The 16,620-nt window shown below is 32.4% G+C and overlaps 1 protein-coding gene across 1 annotated transcript; it reads left to right on the top strand.

Moving 5' to 3' along the window:
• Window positions 1-11,821: 11,821 nt before the first annotated feature.
• Window positions 11,822-16,362, top strand: LOC136781956 (uncharacterized). The gene is given in 8 exon segments (XM_066741010.1): window positions 11,822-11,846; window positions 11,911-11,970; window positions 13,417-14,030; window positions 14,032-15,109; window positions 15,275-15,332; window positions 15,441-15,444; window positions 15,498-15,559; window positions 16,293-16,362. Coding segments are annotated over 8 exon segments (1,971 nt in total).
• Window positions 16,363-16,620: the final 258 nt, after the last annotated feature.

A 16,620-nucleotide genomic window follows, 5' to 3' on the forward strand; every position in this document is an offset into this window, starting at 1 on the left:
GCTGGCTATTAAAAGACTCACATTTTTTGGTTGGTAAATATTTTAGTTAGTTAAGAACAAAAAGTACGCAAATGTCGTATATTTTGTATGGATTTATTAAACTCATTTAATTCCAGTTAAATATTGTGACAATTTTACCAAAAGTACGGAAATGGACAGTTCAAGGACGCAGTGAGCATATTGGTGGGCCTTTTGGCTTCCAATTGAACTTCTAATCAGTAAAGTATTTATTATTGGTTTCAATACAAAATTTTCATATCTAATACGATTACAAAGCTTTACTTTTCCTTTTCCTAGTTTTTGGTCCAATCTTTTGACTGGTGTAATACCATTCCTGAACAGTCTTAGCCTGTGATGTACATGGTCACTTGGAAATAGTTTGTGCTTTGATGAAGAAGACGATGGATCTGATCATCCAGGTTTCAGCAATGCTATAAGCATACTCAACACAAAACATGAATGAGAATGGGTGATTTCCAGCACATTTGATGGACTTTATAATATTGGTAACCTCTATATTCAGAATGAAAGTCAAATTAAGATTAGTAAACCAATATTTGAATTCCTTTTAATAGAGTATGGCAGTACATTAATGAGCCATCACTCATGGCAGCATGGTCCTACTTATCGGATGCATTTTGAAAAGTAAGGCAAAGCAAGGTTAGAGATTATTTTGCAATCACTGCCACAAAGATGTTAATCTGGAATATCAAAGTAATAGATATTGTCAAGGATAGCAATACGAACCATATTGGTAAGTAATTTAATTTACTTGTTGATATTGATAAAAATTAGATATTTAAAAAATTTATATTAATTAGCAATATTTGCAGGATCAAAGGTTTAAAGTGCATTAAACGAGGACGAATTGGAAGTGCTCTTATGTGGACATTGAAAGTGCAAGATACTGGACTCATTACTCTTTTTGCTAATAAATTCTTAAATCGTTATGCTGATAATAGCAAGTTGAAATATTCTGATTTGCTCAAGAATTTGGAATATCCTGTATGCTGGCTATTAAAAGACTCACATTTTTTGGTTGGTAAATATTTTAGTTAGTTAAGAACAAAAAGTACGCAAATGTCGTATATTTTGTATGGATTTATTAAACTCATTTAATTCCAGTTAAATATTGTGACAATTTTACCAAAAGTACGGAAATGGACAGTTCAAGGACGCAGTGAGCATATTGGTGGGCCTTTTGGCTTCCAATTGAACTTCTAATCAGTAAAGTATTTATTATTGGTTTCAATACAAAATTTTCATATCTAATACGATTACAAAGCTTTACTTTTCCTTTTCCTAGTTTTTGGTCCAATCTTTTGACTGGTGTAATACCATTCCTGAACAGTATTAGCCTTTGATGTGCATGGTCATTTGGAAATAGTTTGTGCTTTGATGAAGAAGCACGATGGATCTGATCATCCAGGTTTCAGCAATGCTATAAGCATACTCAACACAAAACACGAATGAGAATGGGTGATTCCCAGCACATTTGATGGACTTTATAATATTGGTAACCTCTATATTCAGAATGAAAGTCAAATTAAGATTAGTAAACCAATATTTGAATTCCTTTTAATAGAGTATGGCAGTACATTAATGAGCCATCACTCATGGCAGCATGGTCCTACTTATCGGATGCATTTTGAAAAGTAAGGCAAAGCAAGGTTAGAGATTATTTTGCAATCACTGCCACAAAGATGTTAATCTGGAATATCAAAGTAATAGATATTGTCAAGGATAGCAATACGAACCATATTGGTAAGTAATTTAATTTACTTGTTGATATTGATAAAAATTAGATATTTAAAAAATTTATATTAATTAGCAATATTTGCAGGATCAAAGGTTTAAAGTGCATTAAACGAGGACGAATTGGAAGTGCTCTTATGTGGACATTGAAAGTGCAAGATACTGGACTCATTACTCTTTTTGCTAATAAATTCTTAAATCGTTATGCTGATAATAGCAAGTTGAAATATTCTGATTTGCTCAAGAATTTGGAATATCCTGTATGCTGGCTATTAAAAGACTCACATTTTTTGGTTGGTAAATATTTTAGTTAGTTAAGAACAAAAAGTACGCAAATGTCGTATATTTTGTATGGATTTATTAAACTCATTTAATTCCAGTTAAATATTGTGACAATTTTACCAAAAGTACGGAAATGGACAGTTCAAGGACGCAGTGAGCATATTGGTGGGCCTTTTGGCTTCCAATTGAACTTCTAATCAGTAAAGTATTTATTATTGGTTTCAATACAAAATTTTCATATCTAATACGATTACAAAGCTTTACTTTTCCTTTTCCTAGTTTTTGGTCCAATCTTTTGACTGGTGTAATACCATTCCTGAACAGTCTTAGCCTGTGATGTACATGGTCACTTGGAAATAGTTTGTGCTTTGATGAAGAAGACGATGGATCTGATCATCCAGGTTTCAGCAATGCTATAAGCATACTCAACACAAAACATGAATGAGAATGGGTGATTTCCAGCACATTTGATGGACTTTATAATATTGGTAAGCTCTATATTCTGAATGAAAATCAAATTGAAATTAGTAAACCAATATACGAATTCCTTTTGATAGAGTATGGCAGTACATTAATGAGCCATCACTCATGGCAGCATGGTCCTACTTATCGGATGCATTGTGAAAAGTAAGGCAAAGCAAGGTTAGAGATTATTTTGCAGTCACTGCCAATCAAGTAACACGGTAGTGTTACGCGGCAAGTAATTAAAAAAATACGAGCCGCGCGACACTACTTACTTTTACGCGAAGATTGAACCAAACTATACCACTCGATTCTTCCGATGGATATATTTTCCGATCGGTTCATTTAATGAAAATTTTAATGAAACTTTCATTATATAAATCGATTATAAGCTTTCGAATGAGACTACAAACGTCTAAATCGGTACACTCAATGCTGAGATATCAAGATTGAGCAATTACGATCAGCTATTTTAGTTTCAACTTTTCTTCTTCTTCCGACCGAAAATTGTTGTCTCGCTCGGAAGTCTCACTCTTTCACATTAGAAGCCTATCCGCGGCATCTTCTGTCCTTTCCACCACTCTTCCGGCATAGTCCAAATGTGTAGGTGCTATAGGTGTGAATCCAAACGCATGCGCAAGGCAGTGATATGTCAAAGAGTTGTACATACATGGTGCATATTCTTTTATTTTAATAAAATAAATATGACTTACGCTCAATTAGTTGCGGAAACTAATATTTATTTTAATAAAATAAAAGTGAAAAATGCTCAATTAGTAACAGGAGTTGCAGATAATGGAAAACTGAGTATTATCACAGTTTCTCTTCATAACCTCTTAATATTATTAAATATTATTACATATTTCTAAATTATAGGCAGTCAACATATTGTTAAATACAGGAACAACAAGCATTGGATGAGAAAAAAGTAGTGGAAATAATCAATTTGGATGTAGCAGTTGAATATTTTGAGTGTGAGCCATATATGGATATTGGAGGAATAATTCAGTTAGACGATGCTATGCAGAATGAAAAATTGAGAGTTAGACCAAATGAAGGACTTGCATTTAGCATGGAGTAAGTGTATAAAATTCATAGATAGTGATATTAAAATTTATAAATACATATTTAAGTTTTTAGAGCAACATTTGGTTGTATTAATTTCAGATATATGATGGAGAATTCTGTATGGTATACGATGATACATGATGCCTATTCTAGTAGTCTAATAAAATAAAAATGAGATATGTTCAATTAGCTACAGGAGCTACAGATAGTGGAAATGTAAGTATTATCACAATTTCTGGTCATAACCTCGTGTTATTATAACATATTTATAAATTATAGACAGTCATCATATTGATTGGTTTCAATATAAAATTTTTATATCTAATACGATTACATAGCTTAACTTTTCCTTTTCCTAGTTTTTGGTCCATTCTTTTGACTGGCGTAATACCATTCCTGAACAGTCTTAGCTTGTGATGTACATGGTCATTTGGAAATAGTTTGTGCTTTGATGAAGAAGCACGATGGATCTGATCATCCAGGTTTCAGCAATGCTATAAGCATACTCAACACAAAACATGAATGAGAAAGGGTGATTCCCAGCACACTTAATGGACTTTATAACATTGGTAAGCTCTATATTCAGAATGAAAATCAAATTAAGATCAGTAAACCAATATACGAATTCCTTTTAATAGAGTATGGCAGTACATTAATGAGCCATCACTCATGGCAGCATGGTCCTACTTATCGGATGCATTTTGAAAAGTAAGGCAAAGCAAGGTTAGAGATTATTTTGCAATCACTGCCACAAAGATGTTAATCTGGAATATCAAAGTAATAGATATTGTCAAGGATAGCAATACGAACCATATTGGTAAGTAATTTAATTTACTTGTTGATATTGATAAAAATTAGATATTTAAAAAATTTATATTAATTAGCAATATTTGCAGGATCAAAGGTTTAAAGTGCATTAAACGAGGACGAATTGGAAGTGCTCTTATGTGGACATTGAAAGTGCAAGATACTGGACTCATTACTCTTTTTGCTAATAAATTCTTAAATCGTTATGCTGATAATAGCAAGTTGAAATATTCTGATTTGCTCAAGAATTTGGAATATCCTGTATGCTGGCTATTAAAAGACTCACATTTTTTGGTTGGTAAATATTTTAGTTAGTTAAGAACAAAAAGTACGCAAATGTCGTATATTTTGTATGGATTTATTAAACTCATTATTTCCAGTTAAATATTGTGACAATTTTTCCAAAAGTACGGAAATAGACAGTTCAAGGACGCAGTGAGCATATTGGTGGGCCTTTTGGCTTCCAATTGAACTTCTAAACAGTAAAGTATTTATTATTGGTTTCAATACAAAATTTTCATATCTAATACGATTACAAAGCTTTATTTTCCTTTTTCTAGTTTTTGGTCCATTCTTTTGACTGGTGTAATACCATTCCTGAACAGTATTAGCCTGTGATGTGCATGGTCATTTGGAAATAGTTTGTGCTTTGATGAAGAAGCACGATGGATCTGATCATCCAGGTTTCAGCAATGCTATAAGCATACTCAACACAAAACACGAATGAGAATGGGTGATTCCCAGCACATTTGATGGACTTTATAATATTGGTAACCTCTATATTCAGAATGAAAGTCAAATTAAGATTAGTAAACCAATATTTGAATTCCTTTTAATAGAGTATGGCAGTACATTAATGAGCCATCACTCATGGCAGCATGGTCCTACTTATCGGATGCATTTTGAAAAGTAAGGCAAAGCAAGGTTAGAGATTATTTTGCAATCACTGCCACAAAGATGTTAATCTGGAATATCAAAGTAATAGATATTGTCAAGGATAGCAATACGAACCATATTGGTAAGTAATTTAATTTACTTGTTGATATTGATAAAAATTAGATATTTAAAAAATTTATATTAATTAGCAATATTTGCAGGATCAAAGGTTTAAAGTGCATTAAACGAGGACGAATTGGAAGTGCTCTTATGTGGACATTGAAAGTGCAAGATACTGGACTCATTACTCTTTTTGCTAATAAATTCTTAAATCGTTATGCTGATAATAGCAAGTTGAAATATTCTGATTTGCTCAAGAATTTGGAATATCCTGTATGCTGGCTATTAAAAGACTCACATTTTTTGGTTGGTAAATATTTTAGTTAGTTAAGAACAAAAAGTACGCAAATGTCGTATATTTTGTATGGATTTATTAAACTCATTTAATTCCAGTTAAATATTGTGACAATTTTACCAAAAGTACGGAAATGGACAGTTCAAGGACGCAGTGAGCATATTGGTGGGCCTTTTGGCTTCCAATTGAACTTCTAATCAGTAAAGTATTTATTATTGGTTTCAATACAAAATTTTCATATCTAATACGATTACAAAGCTTTACTTTTCCTTTTCCTAGTTTTTGGTCCAATCTTTTGACTGGTGTAATACCATTCCTGAACAGTCTTAGCCTGTGATGTACATGGTCACTTGGAAATAGTTTGTGCTTTGATGAAGAAGACGATGGATCTGATCATCCAGGTTTCAGCAATGCTATAAGCATACTCAACACAAAACATGAATGAGAATGGGTGATTTCCAGCACATTTGATGGACTTTATAATATTGGTAAGCTCTATATTCTGAATGAAAATCAAATTGAAATTAGTAAACCAATATACGAATTCCTTTTGATAGAGTATGGCAGTACATTAATGAGCCATCACTCATGGCAGCATGGTCCTACTTATCGGATGCATTGTGAAAAGTAAGGCAAAGCAAGGTTAGAGATTATTTTGCAGTCACTGCCAATCAAGTAACACGGTAGTGTTACGCGGCAAGTAATTAAAAAAATACGAGCCGCGCGACACTACTTACTTTTACGCGAAGATTGAACCAAACTATACCACTCGATTCTTCCGATGGATATATTTTCCGATCGGTTCATTTAATGAAAATTTTAATGAAACTTTCATTATATAAATCGATTATAAGCTTTCGAATGAGACTACAAACGTCTAAATCGGTACACTCAATGCTGAGATATCAAGATTGAGCAATTACGATCAGCTATTTTAGTTTCAACTTTTCTTCTTCTTCCGACCGAAAATTGTTGTCTCGCTCGGAAGTCTCACTCTTTCACATTAGAAGCCTATCCGCGGCATCTTCTGTCCTTTCCACCACTCTTCCGGCATAGTCCAAATGTGTAGGTGCTATAGGTGTGAATCCAAACGCATGCGCAAGGCAGTGATATGTCAAAGAGTTGTACATACATGGTGCATATTCTTTTATTTTAATAAAATAAATATGACTTACGCTCAATTAGTTGCGGAAACTAATATTTATTTTAATAAAATAAAAGTGAAAAATGCTCAATTAGTAACAGGAGTTGCAGATAATGGAAAACTGAGTATTATCACAGTTTCTCTTCATAACCTCTTAATATTATTAAATATTATTACATATTTCTAAATTATAGGCAGTCAACATATTGTTAAATACAGGAACAACAAGCATTGGATGAGAAAAAAGTAGTAGAAATAATCAATTTGGATGTAGCAGTTGAATATTTTGAGTGTGAGCCATATATGGATATTGGAGGAATAATTCAGTTAGACGATGCTATGCAGAATGAAAAATTGAGAGTTAGACCAAATGAAGGACTTGCATTTAGCATGGAGTAAGTGTATAAAATTTATAAATACATATTTAAGTTTTTAGAGCAATATTTGGTTGTATTAATTTCAGATATATGATGGAGAATTCTGTATGGTATACGATGATACATGATGCCTATTCTAGTAGTCTAATAAAATAAAAATGAGATATGTTCAATTAGCTACAGGAGCTACAGATAGTGGAAATGTAAGTATTATCACAATTTCTGGTCATAACCTCGTGTTATTATAACATATTTATAAATTATAGACAGTCATCATATTGATTGGTTTCAATATAAAATTTTTATATCTAATACGATTACATAGCTTAACTTTTCCTTTTCCTAGTTTTTGGTCCATTCTTTTGACTGGCGTAATACCATTCCTGAACAGTCTTAGCTTGTGATGTACATGGTCATTTGGAAATAGTTTGTGCTTTGATGAAGAAGCACGATGGATCTGATCATCCAGGTTTCAGCAATGCTATAAGCATACTCAACACAAAACATGAATGAGAAAGGGTGATTCCCAGCACACTTAATGGACTTTATAACATTGGTAAGCTCTATATTCAGAATGAAAATCAAATTAAGATCAGTAAACCAATATACGAATTCCTTTTAATAGAGTATGGCAGTACATTAATGAGCCATCACTCATGGCAGCATGGTCCTACTTATCGGATGCATTTTGAAAAGTAAGGCAAAGCAAGGTTAGAGATTATTTTGCAATCACTGCCACAAAGATGTTAATCTGGAATATCAAAGTAATAGATATTGTCAAGGATAGCAATACGAACCATATTGCTAAGTAATTTAATTTACTTGTTGATATTGATAAAAATTAGATATTTAAAAAATTTATATTAATTAGCAATATTTGCAGGATCAAAGGTTTAAAGTGCATTAAACGAGGACGAATTGGAAGTGCTCTTATGTGGACATTGAAAGTGCAAGATACTGGACTCATTACTCTTTTTGCTAATAAATTCTTAAATCGTTATGCTGATAATAGCAAGTTGAAATATTCTGATTTGCTCAAGAATTTGGAATATCCTGTATGCTGGCTATTAAAAGACTCACATTTTTTGGTTGGTAAATATTTTAGTTAGTTAAGAACAAAAAGTACGCAAATGTCGTATATTTTGTATGGATTTATTAAACTCATTATTTCCAGTTAAATATTGTGACAATTTTTCCAAAAGTACGGAAATAGACAGTTCAAGGACGCAGTGAGCATATTGGTGGGCCTTTTGGCTTCCAATTGAACTTCTAAACAGTAAAGTATTTATTATTGGTTTCAATACAAAATTTTCATATCTAATACGATTACAAAGCTTTATTTTCCTTTTTCTAGTTTTTGGTCCATTCTTTTGACTGGTGTAATACCATTCCTGAACAGTATTAGCCTGTGATGTGCATGGTCATTTGGAAATAGTTTGTGCTTTGATGAAGAAGCACGATGGATCTGATCATCCAGGTTTCAGCAATGCTATAAGCATACTCAACACAAAACACGAATGAGAATGGGTGATTCCCAGCACATTTGATGGACTTTATAATATTGGTAACCTCTATATTCAGAATGAAAGTCAAATTAAGATTAGTAAACCAATATTTGAATTCCTTTTAATAGAGTATGGCAGTACATTAATGAGCCATCACTCATGGCAGCATGGTCCTACTTATCGGATGCATTTTGAAAAGTAAGGCAAAGCAAGGTTAGAGATTATTTTGCAGTCACTGCCAATCAAGTAACACGGTAGTGTTACGCGGCAAGTAATTAAAAAAATACGAGCCGCGCGACACTACTTACTTTTACGCGAAGATTGAACCAAACTATACCACTCGATTCTTCCGATGGATATATTTTCCGATCGGTTCATTTAATGAAAATTTTAATGAAACTTTCATTATATAAATCGATTATAAGCTTTCGAATGAGACTACAAACGTCTAAATCGGTACACTCAATGCTGAGATATCAAGATTGAGCAATTACGATCAGCTATTTTAGTTTCAGCTTTTCTTCTTATTCCGCCCGAAAATTGTTGCCTCGCTCGGAAGTCTCACTCTTTCACAATAGAAGCCTATCAACGACATCTTCTGTCCTTCTACACCACTCTTCCGATATAGTCCGAATGTGTTCGTGCTATAGGTGTGAAACAGATTCCAATATGGCCGCAACGCAGGCGCGACGTATATGTAGTATCCATCGAAGTGTTCGTTTTGTTAGTATGATTCGCACGTGAGTTTTCCACGTGAATTCATAGTTAAAATTTGGATGCCTCAATTATATGGCAGTGATCCAGAAAACAATTAGATAAGTATTGTTTGTTAGAACAAATATTTAAATATTTGAGCAATGGTACTTTGTGATTTCTTGGTTTTATAGGTTACAGAAAATAGAGTAACTAATAGAAAACCATGCGTTTATAAACGCTCATCACATTCCAATTAATAAAGTAATTGGTTACAAAATGATGCCAAAACAAGGAAAATAGTTGTGGTATAGTCTATAACCCTTAATACGCAGATTATTTAGGTTAGTTTCAATGCATCTTGAAGAACAAATTAAAAGTTAAATAACATTTTTGAATATCTGATTTTTATTTACTCAGTTTTAATATTAAATGTGTTTATCAATATTATTATTATAGTATGTGTTTTCAAAATTACAGATTGTGTTAGCAAAATGCAGAAAGCAGATGAACGAATGGCAGATCGAACAGATTACATATATAAAGGTATGCAGAAACAAGAATTAAACATACATTGATCTTTTGTGACTTATAATTTTAATGAGGTTAGAAGGTTGTATTAATAAATATATCTTCTTTCATCATTTAAATTTGCCATAACTTGGTTTGTACGTATGTTTAAAAATTGAATCTATATAAGTATATATACTTATATGCAGTCATATACCATTAATATTTTAAACTATTGTTATTATATTCTTATAAAATGATTGGCAGGTAATATATTCTTCGAAAATGCAACAACAAGTACCGGAATGGGAAAATAAAATAGAAGTTATCAAATTGTATCCAAGAGCTGCCCCAGTAGCAAGATTGGTCGAGATGACGTCATTATGACCAGAAATCCAGTCATTTTTACATCATTTGAGGCAATTTTGGTAACGTGGTGATTATGTAGAGTATGAGCCATTTATGGATATTAGAAAATCATTCAATTAGACAATGCTACGGAGGATGATAAATATAGATTTCGACTAAAAAGAGGCTTGGTATTTTACATTGCGTAAGATCTATAAGATTGTAAGACAAAAATATTAAAATATATAAATACATATTCATGTTTTTACAGATATATTTTTTTGTATTAATTTCACATTATGTTGGAGAATTCTGTTTGGTATATAGTGATACATGGTGCTTATCAATAAACTCTAATACAATAATATTGAGATACTTATTTCAATTTAATTTGTGACCTGCAGGTAGTGGAAATTTAAATATTATCACATTTTCGGTTCATAGCCTCTTGTATTGTTATTATATTCTTATAAAATGATTGCCAAGCAATATATTCTTAAATAATGCAACAACAAGCATCCGAATGGAAAAAAAGAGTAGAAATAATTTGTATCCAGCAGCTGTATGTTGAGTATGAGCCATTTGTGGATATTATAAAATTATTCAATTATATTATGTTTGATATGAGCTTTATGTAACAAAGCAACAATTAAAAGGAAAATTATATTGTATAATACGTACATATCTAATTTTAATTCAAACCAATTTTCTCTTAAGTAGCATTATTTATATAATAAATTTGTCTTATTTACAGGATATGTCAGAAAGAAGGAGCATCTAGAATAGTGGAAAATTGGGTAAACTCTCAAATATTTGCATAAAGGTATGCAGAAAAAAATTTTAACATACGTAAACTGTTGGTGCCTATAATTATTGAAGATACAAGGTTTAAGTAATAAATAGATTTTTCATCATTTAAAATTGTCATTAATTGTTTAGTATGTATATTTAAATAGTCAGCTTGGGTACTATTATATTTGAGATGTAGTTTCAGTAGCAAAGTAACAATTGAAAGGAAAATTGTATTATACGTACCCAATTTTAATTCAAACCAATTTTCTCTTAAATAGCATTTTTTTATATTATAAATTTATCTTATTTACAGGTTATCGTAGAAAGAAGAAGGGGCATCTACAATGGTGGAAAATTGACTAAGCTGTCACATATTTGCGTAAAGATAAGCATATAAAACATTTTAACATACGTAAACTGTTAGTGCCTAACTATTGAAGATAGATGGTTTTAGTAATAAGTAGATCTTTCATCATTTAAAATAGTCATTAATTTTTGTATATGTATATTTAAATAGTAAGTCTGGAACTATTATGTATGACTTGAGCTTTAGGTAGCATAAAGCAGCAATTGAAAGGAAATTATATTGTTTAATATGTATCCAAAATTAATCCAAGCAAATTTTCTCTTAATTAGCATTGTTTATATTAAAATTTTGTTTTATTTACAGGTTATTTCAGAAAGAAGAAGGAGCATCTATAATAGGGGGAAATTGGCTAAGCAGTCACATGTTTGTGTAAAGATATACAGATAAAACATTATAATTTACAAAAACTTTTGGTGACTAATGTTAATGAGGATAGAAAGTTGTTGTAATAAGCAGATCTTTCATCATTTTAATTTTTCATTAACCGATGTATATGTATATTTAAACAGTAAGCCTGGGAACTATTATACAGGGTGTAACGAAACGACCGCCTTTTCTCGTAACTGGAGGTTTGGGGTGACAAACTGAGTGCACGTGTAAAATTTTGCTGAAATCGTTGAATGGATTTAAAAGTTATTTACATTTTAAAATCACCCTTTTTCAGTCCTTTTCGAACGACTTTGACTGCACAATGGAAAGTGGAGAAAGTGAAAAAACAATTGATGAACACCTCAATTGAATGTAAAAATTATCGATCGCGCGCGATAATACTTTTGCTATTTATTCCATTAATCTGGCTATCAGATCAATTTTAAAAAAAGCAAAATCCTTTTCATTACATTTCCAATTCAATTCAGTACAGTTATCATTGACTGAAATTATGGAAAGAGCGAGAAGACGCAATGAAAAGGAAAGTATCAGAAACTAAGATGTCGCGCGAACGCACTGATAATTTAATAGGAAATGCATGAGGGCATTCTCTTTCTACTAACGAAGCTAAAGAGAATGATTCAAAATCAATACATTGATGATAGAGGAAACTAAACTTATCCATTTAATGTTCTTCAAGTTCTTTTACATCGAAGTTTTCGAAAAAGCTTCAAACTGACTCTTCGATGATTTCCAGAAAGCACACTATCACTGTTTTTGCAGTTAAGCATTCGTGAATTTAAACAAATTAGGTATTAACCTACGTTTCTTCAAAACACTGGTTAATTTGACACTTTTGAACTGTTTGAAGTAGGCTGATTAAGAGTAGTCGAAACGAATGACTTATTATTTTTCCTCTGTGTGTGTCTCTCTCTCTCTCTCTCTTTCTCTTCAGCATACTTCAAACAGTTCAAAAGTGTTAAATTAACCGGTGTTTTGAAGAAACGTAGGTTAATACCTAATTTGCTTAAATTCGCGAGTTTTTAAATGCAAAATCAGTGATAGTGTGCTTTCTGGAAATCATCGAGGAGCCAGTTTAAAGCTTTCTTAAAAACTTTGATGTAAAAGAACTTGGAGAACATTAAATGGGTAAGTTTAGTTTTCTCTATCATCAATGTATTGATTTTGAATCATTCTCTTTAGCTTCGTTGGTAGAAAGAGAATGCCCTCATGCGTTTCCTATTAAGGGGGTCTTCCTATGTATTGGGTCAAAAAAATCATTTTTTTTTTTTTCATAATATTCATCTAAAACATGTCTAGAATTAGTGGATAAACGGATTTTTCGAAATTCGAAGCCGTTCAAAAGTTTCAGCCGTCAACAAGAGTAGGTGCACGGACCGTTCGTGAACCCGTATAGCAAAATGGGGCATTACCGGCTTTCGCTTCGAATTTTCCTTAGATCAGCTGTTACATGAACCTTTTGTTTACTAAATTGAAGTATAGGGTACCTATCATTGTAAACAAATCGATTTGAACAACTGATTATAATGTCGTTTAACAGTTTTGACGTGATATCGACTCAGATCACATCTAAATTTGCCTCGCTCGATATATTATTTATTTATTAAAAATCATGTTTAAAAAAGGGACTCACTCTCAGCCAATGCATAAAAATCGCTCAAAGAAGCGAAAATTCTATGGAAATGCACATACATCTAAAAATGATACGGCATTTACATCCGCGTCAGCGAAGAAATTGAAACCAAACGAAAATTTTGACGTGGCTGTTACTCCAATCTTGGTTTACTGCATTTTAGAGTTTACTACCGTTTTCTCAGCCATTTCTTCGTCTGTTATTTGTAAAAATTGTAATAGTGAAGTGTCATTTAAACAGTGTGGTTTACGTGGCGTGGGTTTCAAGATTTCCATGCAGTTCAAATGTGTCGAAGCAAAACAAATTAATTCAAGTCCTATGATTGGAAATGCATACGAAGTAAATCGTCGTATCGTTTTTGTAATGCGTTTATTAGGACTTGGCGTAGAAGGATTGAAAATGTTTTGTGGTTTAATGGATATGATACAAGGTTTTTCTAACAGCGGTTATTATGCTATATTGAATAATATATACATTTCTGCTTCGACCGTTTATGAAAATGCGTTGTCCGTGGCCGTCACTAAGGAGAAAGAGCTGAATAAAGAAGCCGGGAAACCAGAAGATGAGTTTACAGTCTCCGGAGATGGATCGTGGAAAAATCGAGGTTTTTGCATCTTTATTTGGTGTCTCAACGCTAATTGCAAAATATAGTGGTAAAGTGGTGGATACGTGTGTGCAAAGTAGTTTTTGTCAAGGATGTCTTTTGTGGAAAAATAAAAAGAACGATGATCCATATGGATATGAAGAATGGCTCGCTTCCCATGAAAATTGCACAATCAACCATACTGGAAGTTCTGGCAAAATGGAGATAGATGCTATCGTGAAAATGTTTTCCCATTCTACAGACAAACATAATGTCAAATATTTGACGTATGTAGGTGATGGTGATAGCAAAACCTTTAAAGGTATTTTAGATTCACAACCATATGGCGAAAAGTGTGTTGTGATTAAAAAAGAATGTGTTGGACATGTGGAAAAGAGAATGGGAACTCGGCTTAGAAATGCAAAAAAAGCAAATAAAGGGATAGGAGGAAAAGGTGAGGGTAAACTTACGGACAAAGTTATTGGCGAATTGACCAAATATTATGGATTGGCCATTCGAAGACATCCGGATTCCATTGCTGACATGAAAAGAGAAATTTGGGCCACTTTTTATCATTATATATCAACGAATGATAAGCCACAGCATCAGAACTGTCCGTCAGGTGAAAATAGTTGGTGTAAATGGCGTAGAGCTGAATTTCTAGGAATCACCGATGAATTTCAACACGAAAAGAAGCCACTATCGAAAGAAGTTCAAAAAATTATTCGTCCAATATACGAAGACTTATCGAAGGAAGATTTATTGATCCGATGCTTGGGAGCAGAAACTCAAAACAATAACGAGTCATTAAATTCGTTAATTTGGACTTTCGCTCCTAAACACCTTCATTCTGGTGCAAAAGTTGTTGAGCTGGCCACATATCTCGCTGTTTTAATATTCAACGAAGGATTTCAACCAATATTAAAAATAATGGAAATTATGGGAGCGGATGTTGGCATCAATGCTCAAGGTTTTATGCATAATCGCGATAACTCTCGCATCGAACGATCAGAGAAACGCATAAGTGATTTCGCCAAACAAGCCCGTATTTCCAACAGGGAAGAGAAAAACGTATTGCGTCACTTTTATGAAGAAGAGGAAGGTGTGCTGTATGGACCAGGCATAGCAAATTGATGGTAAGACCATTTTTTTATTATGGAATATATAACATAATTTTCAAACGCATTTTTCTCGAAACACATTTTTTCAAAATTGCTGCCATGATATCTCAAAAACTAGTTGACCAATTCTGCTCAAATTTCTACAGAATCTTCAGTACATATATATCTACAAACTAGACTACAATTGTTAAGATTGCTGCAACGGTTTTTTTTTAAACCAGTTTAATAGATCCAAAAAAGTGCGAAAAATTGGTGTTTTTTTTTCAAAAGCGTGTAAAAAAATAATTTTTTGGAATTATGCTTTCATTGTAGTCTAGTTTGTAGCCTCAAGTCTCAGGATTAAAATGCCGTTTCGTTTTTTGATTTCAGATAAGCCGAACAACCGGAATCATGGCAGCAGTGGAGCATTGTTTTTGTTTTGGAGTCTTATTGTGGGCGGTGTTACGCAATTACCACAACATATATTGACTTGAAAAAATTCATAAAGATCATTCAAATTATAATAAATATTGTCCATAAATTTTAAATTAGTTGATCTTAATGGTTTCCGAGAAAAAAAAATTAAAAAAGCTTAATAAAACAACCGTCACATAGGAAGACCCCCTTAAATTATCAGTGCGTTCGCGCTACATCTTAGTTTCTGATACTTTCCTTTTCATTGCGTCTTCTTGCTCTTTCCATAAATTCAGTCAATGATAATTGTACTGAATTGAATTGGAAATGTAATGAAAAGGATTTTGCTTTTTTTAAAATTGATCTGATAGCCAGATTAATGGAATAAATAGCAAAAGTATTATCGCGCGCGATCGATAACTTTTATATTCTATTGGGGTGTTCATCAATTGTTTTTTCACTTTCTCCACTTTCCATTGTGCAGTCAAAGTCGTTCGAAAAGGACTGAAAAAGGGTGCTTTTTAAATGTAAATAACTTTTAAACCTCTTAAACGATTCAAACGAAATTTTACACGTGCACTCAATTTGTCACCCCGAACTTCCAGTTACGAGAAAAGACGGTCGTTTCGTTACACCCTGTATATGACTTGAGCTATAAGTAGCAAAGCAACAATTGGAAGAAAATTGTATCGTATAATACCTATTTAATTTTAATTTATACATATTTTATCTTAATTAGCAATGTTCATATTATAATTTTCTTATTTACAGGTTATATCAGAAACAAGAAGGAGCATCTAGAATAGTGGGAAATAGGCTAAGCAGTCACATGTTTGCGTAAAGATATGCAGATGAAACATTATAACTTACGAAAATTTTTGGTGACTAATTTTTTATGAGGATAGAAGGTTGTAGTAATAAGTAGAACTTTCATCATCTAAATTTGTCATTAATTGCTGTATATATAAATGATATTGATTAATACATAAGAGGAATAATGAAACGTGATTATATTTCTTCATACGCAAATGCAGTTATACAATGCATTGTAAATTGTTATTCAATTAGAAGTGTACTATTTCGTATAGGAGCAGACAAT

Source organism: Prorops nasuta, unplaced genomic scaffold (genome assembly GCF_024137725.1).
Source record: "Prorops nasuta isolate Cenicafe-Biocafe unplaced genomic scaffold, Cenicafe_Pnas_1.2 PNAS00024, whole genome shotgun sequence".
Classification (NCBI taxonomy): Eukaryota; Metazoa; Arthropoda; class Insecta; order Hymenoptera; family Bethylidae; genus Prorops; species Prorops nasuta.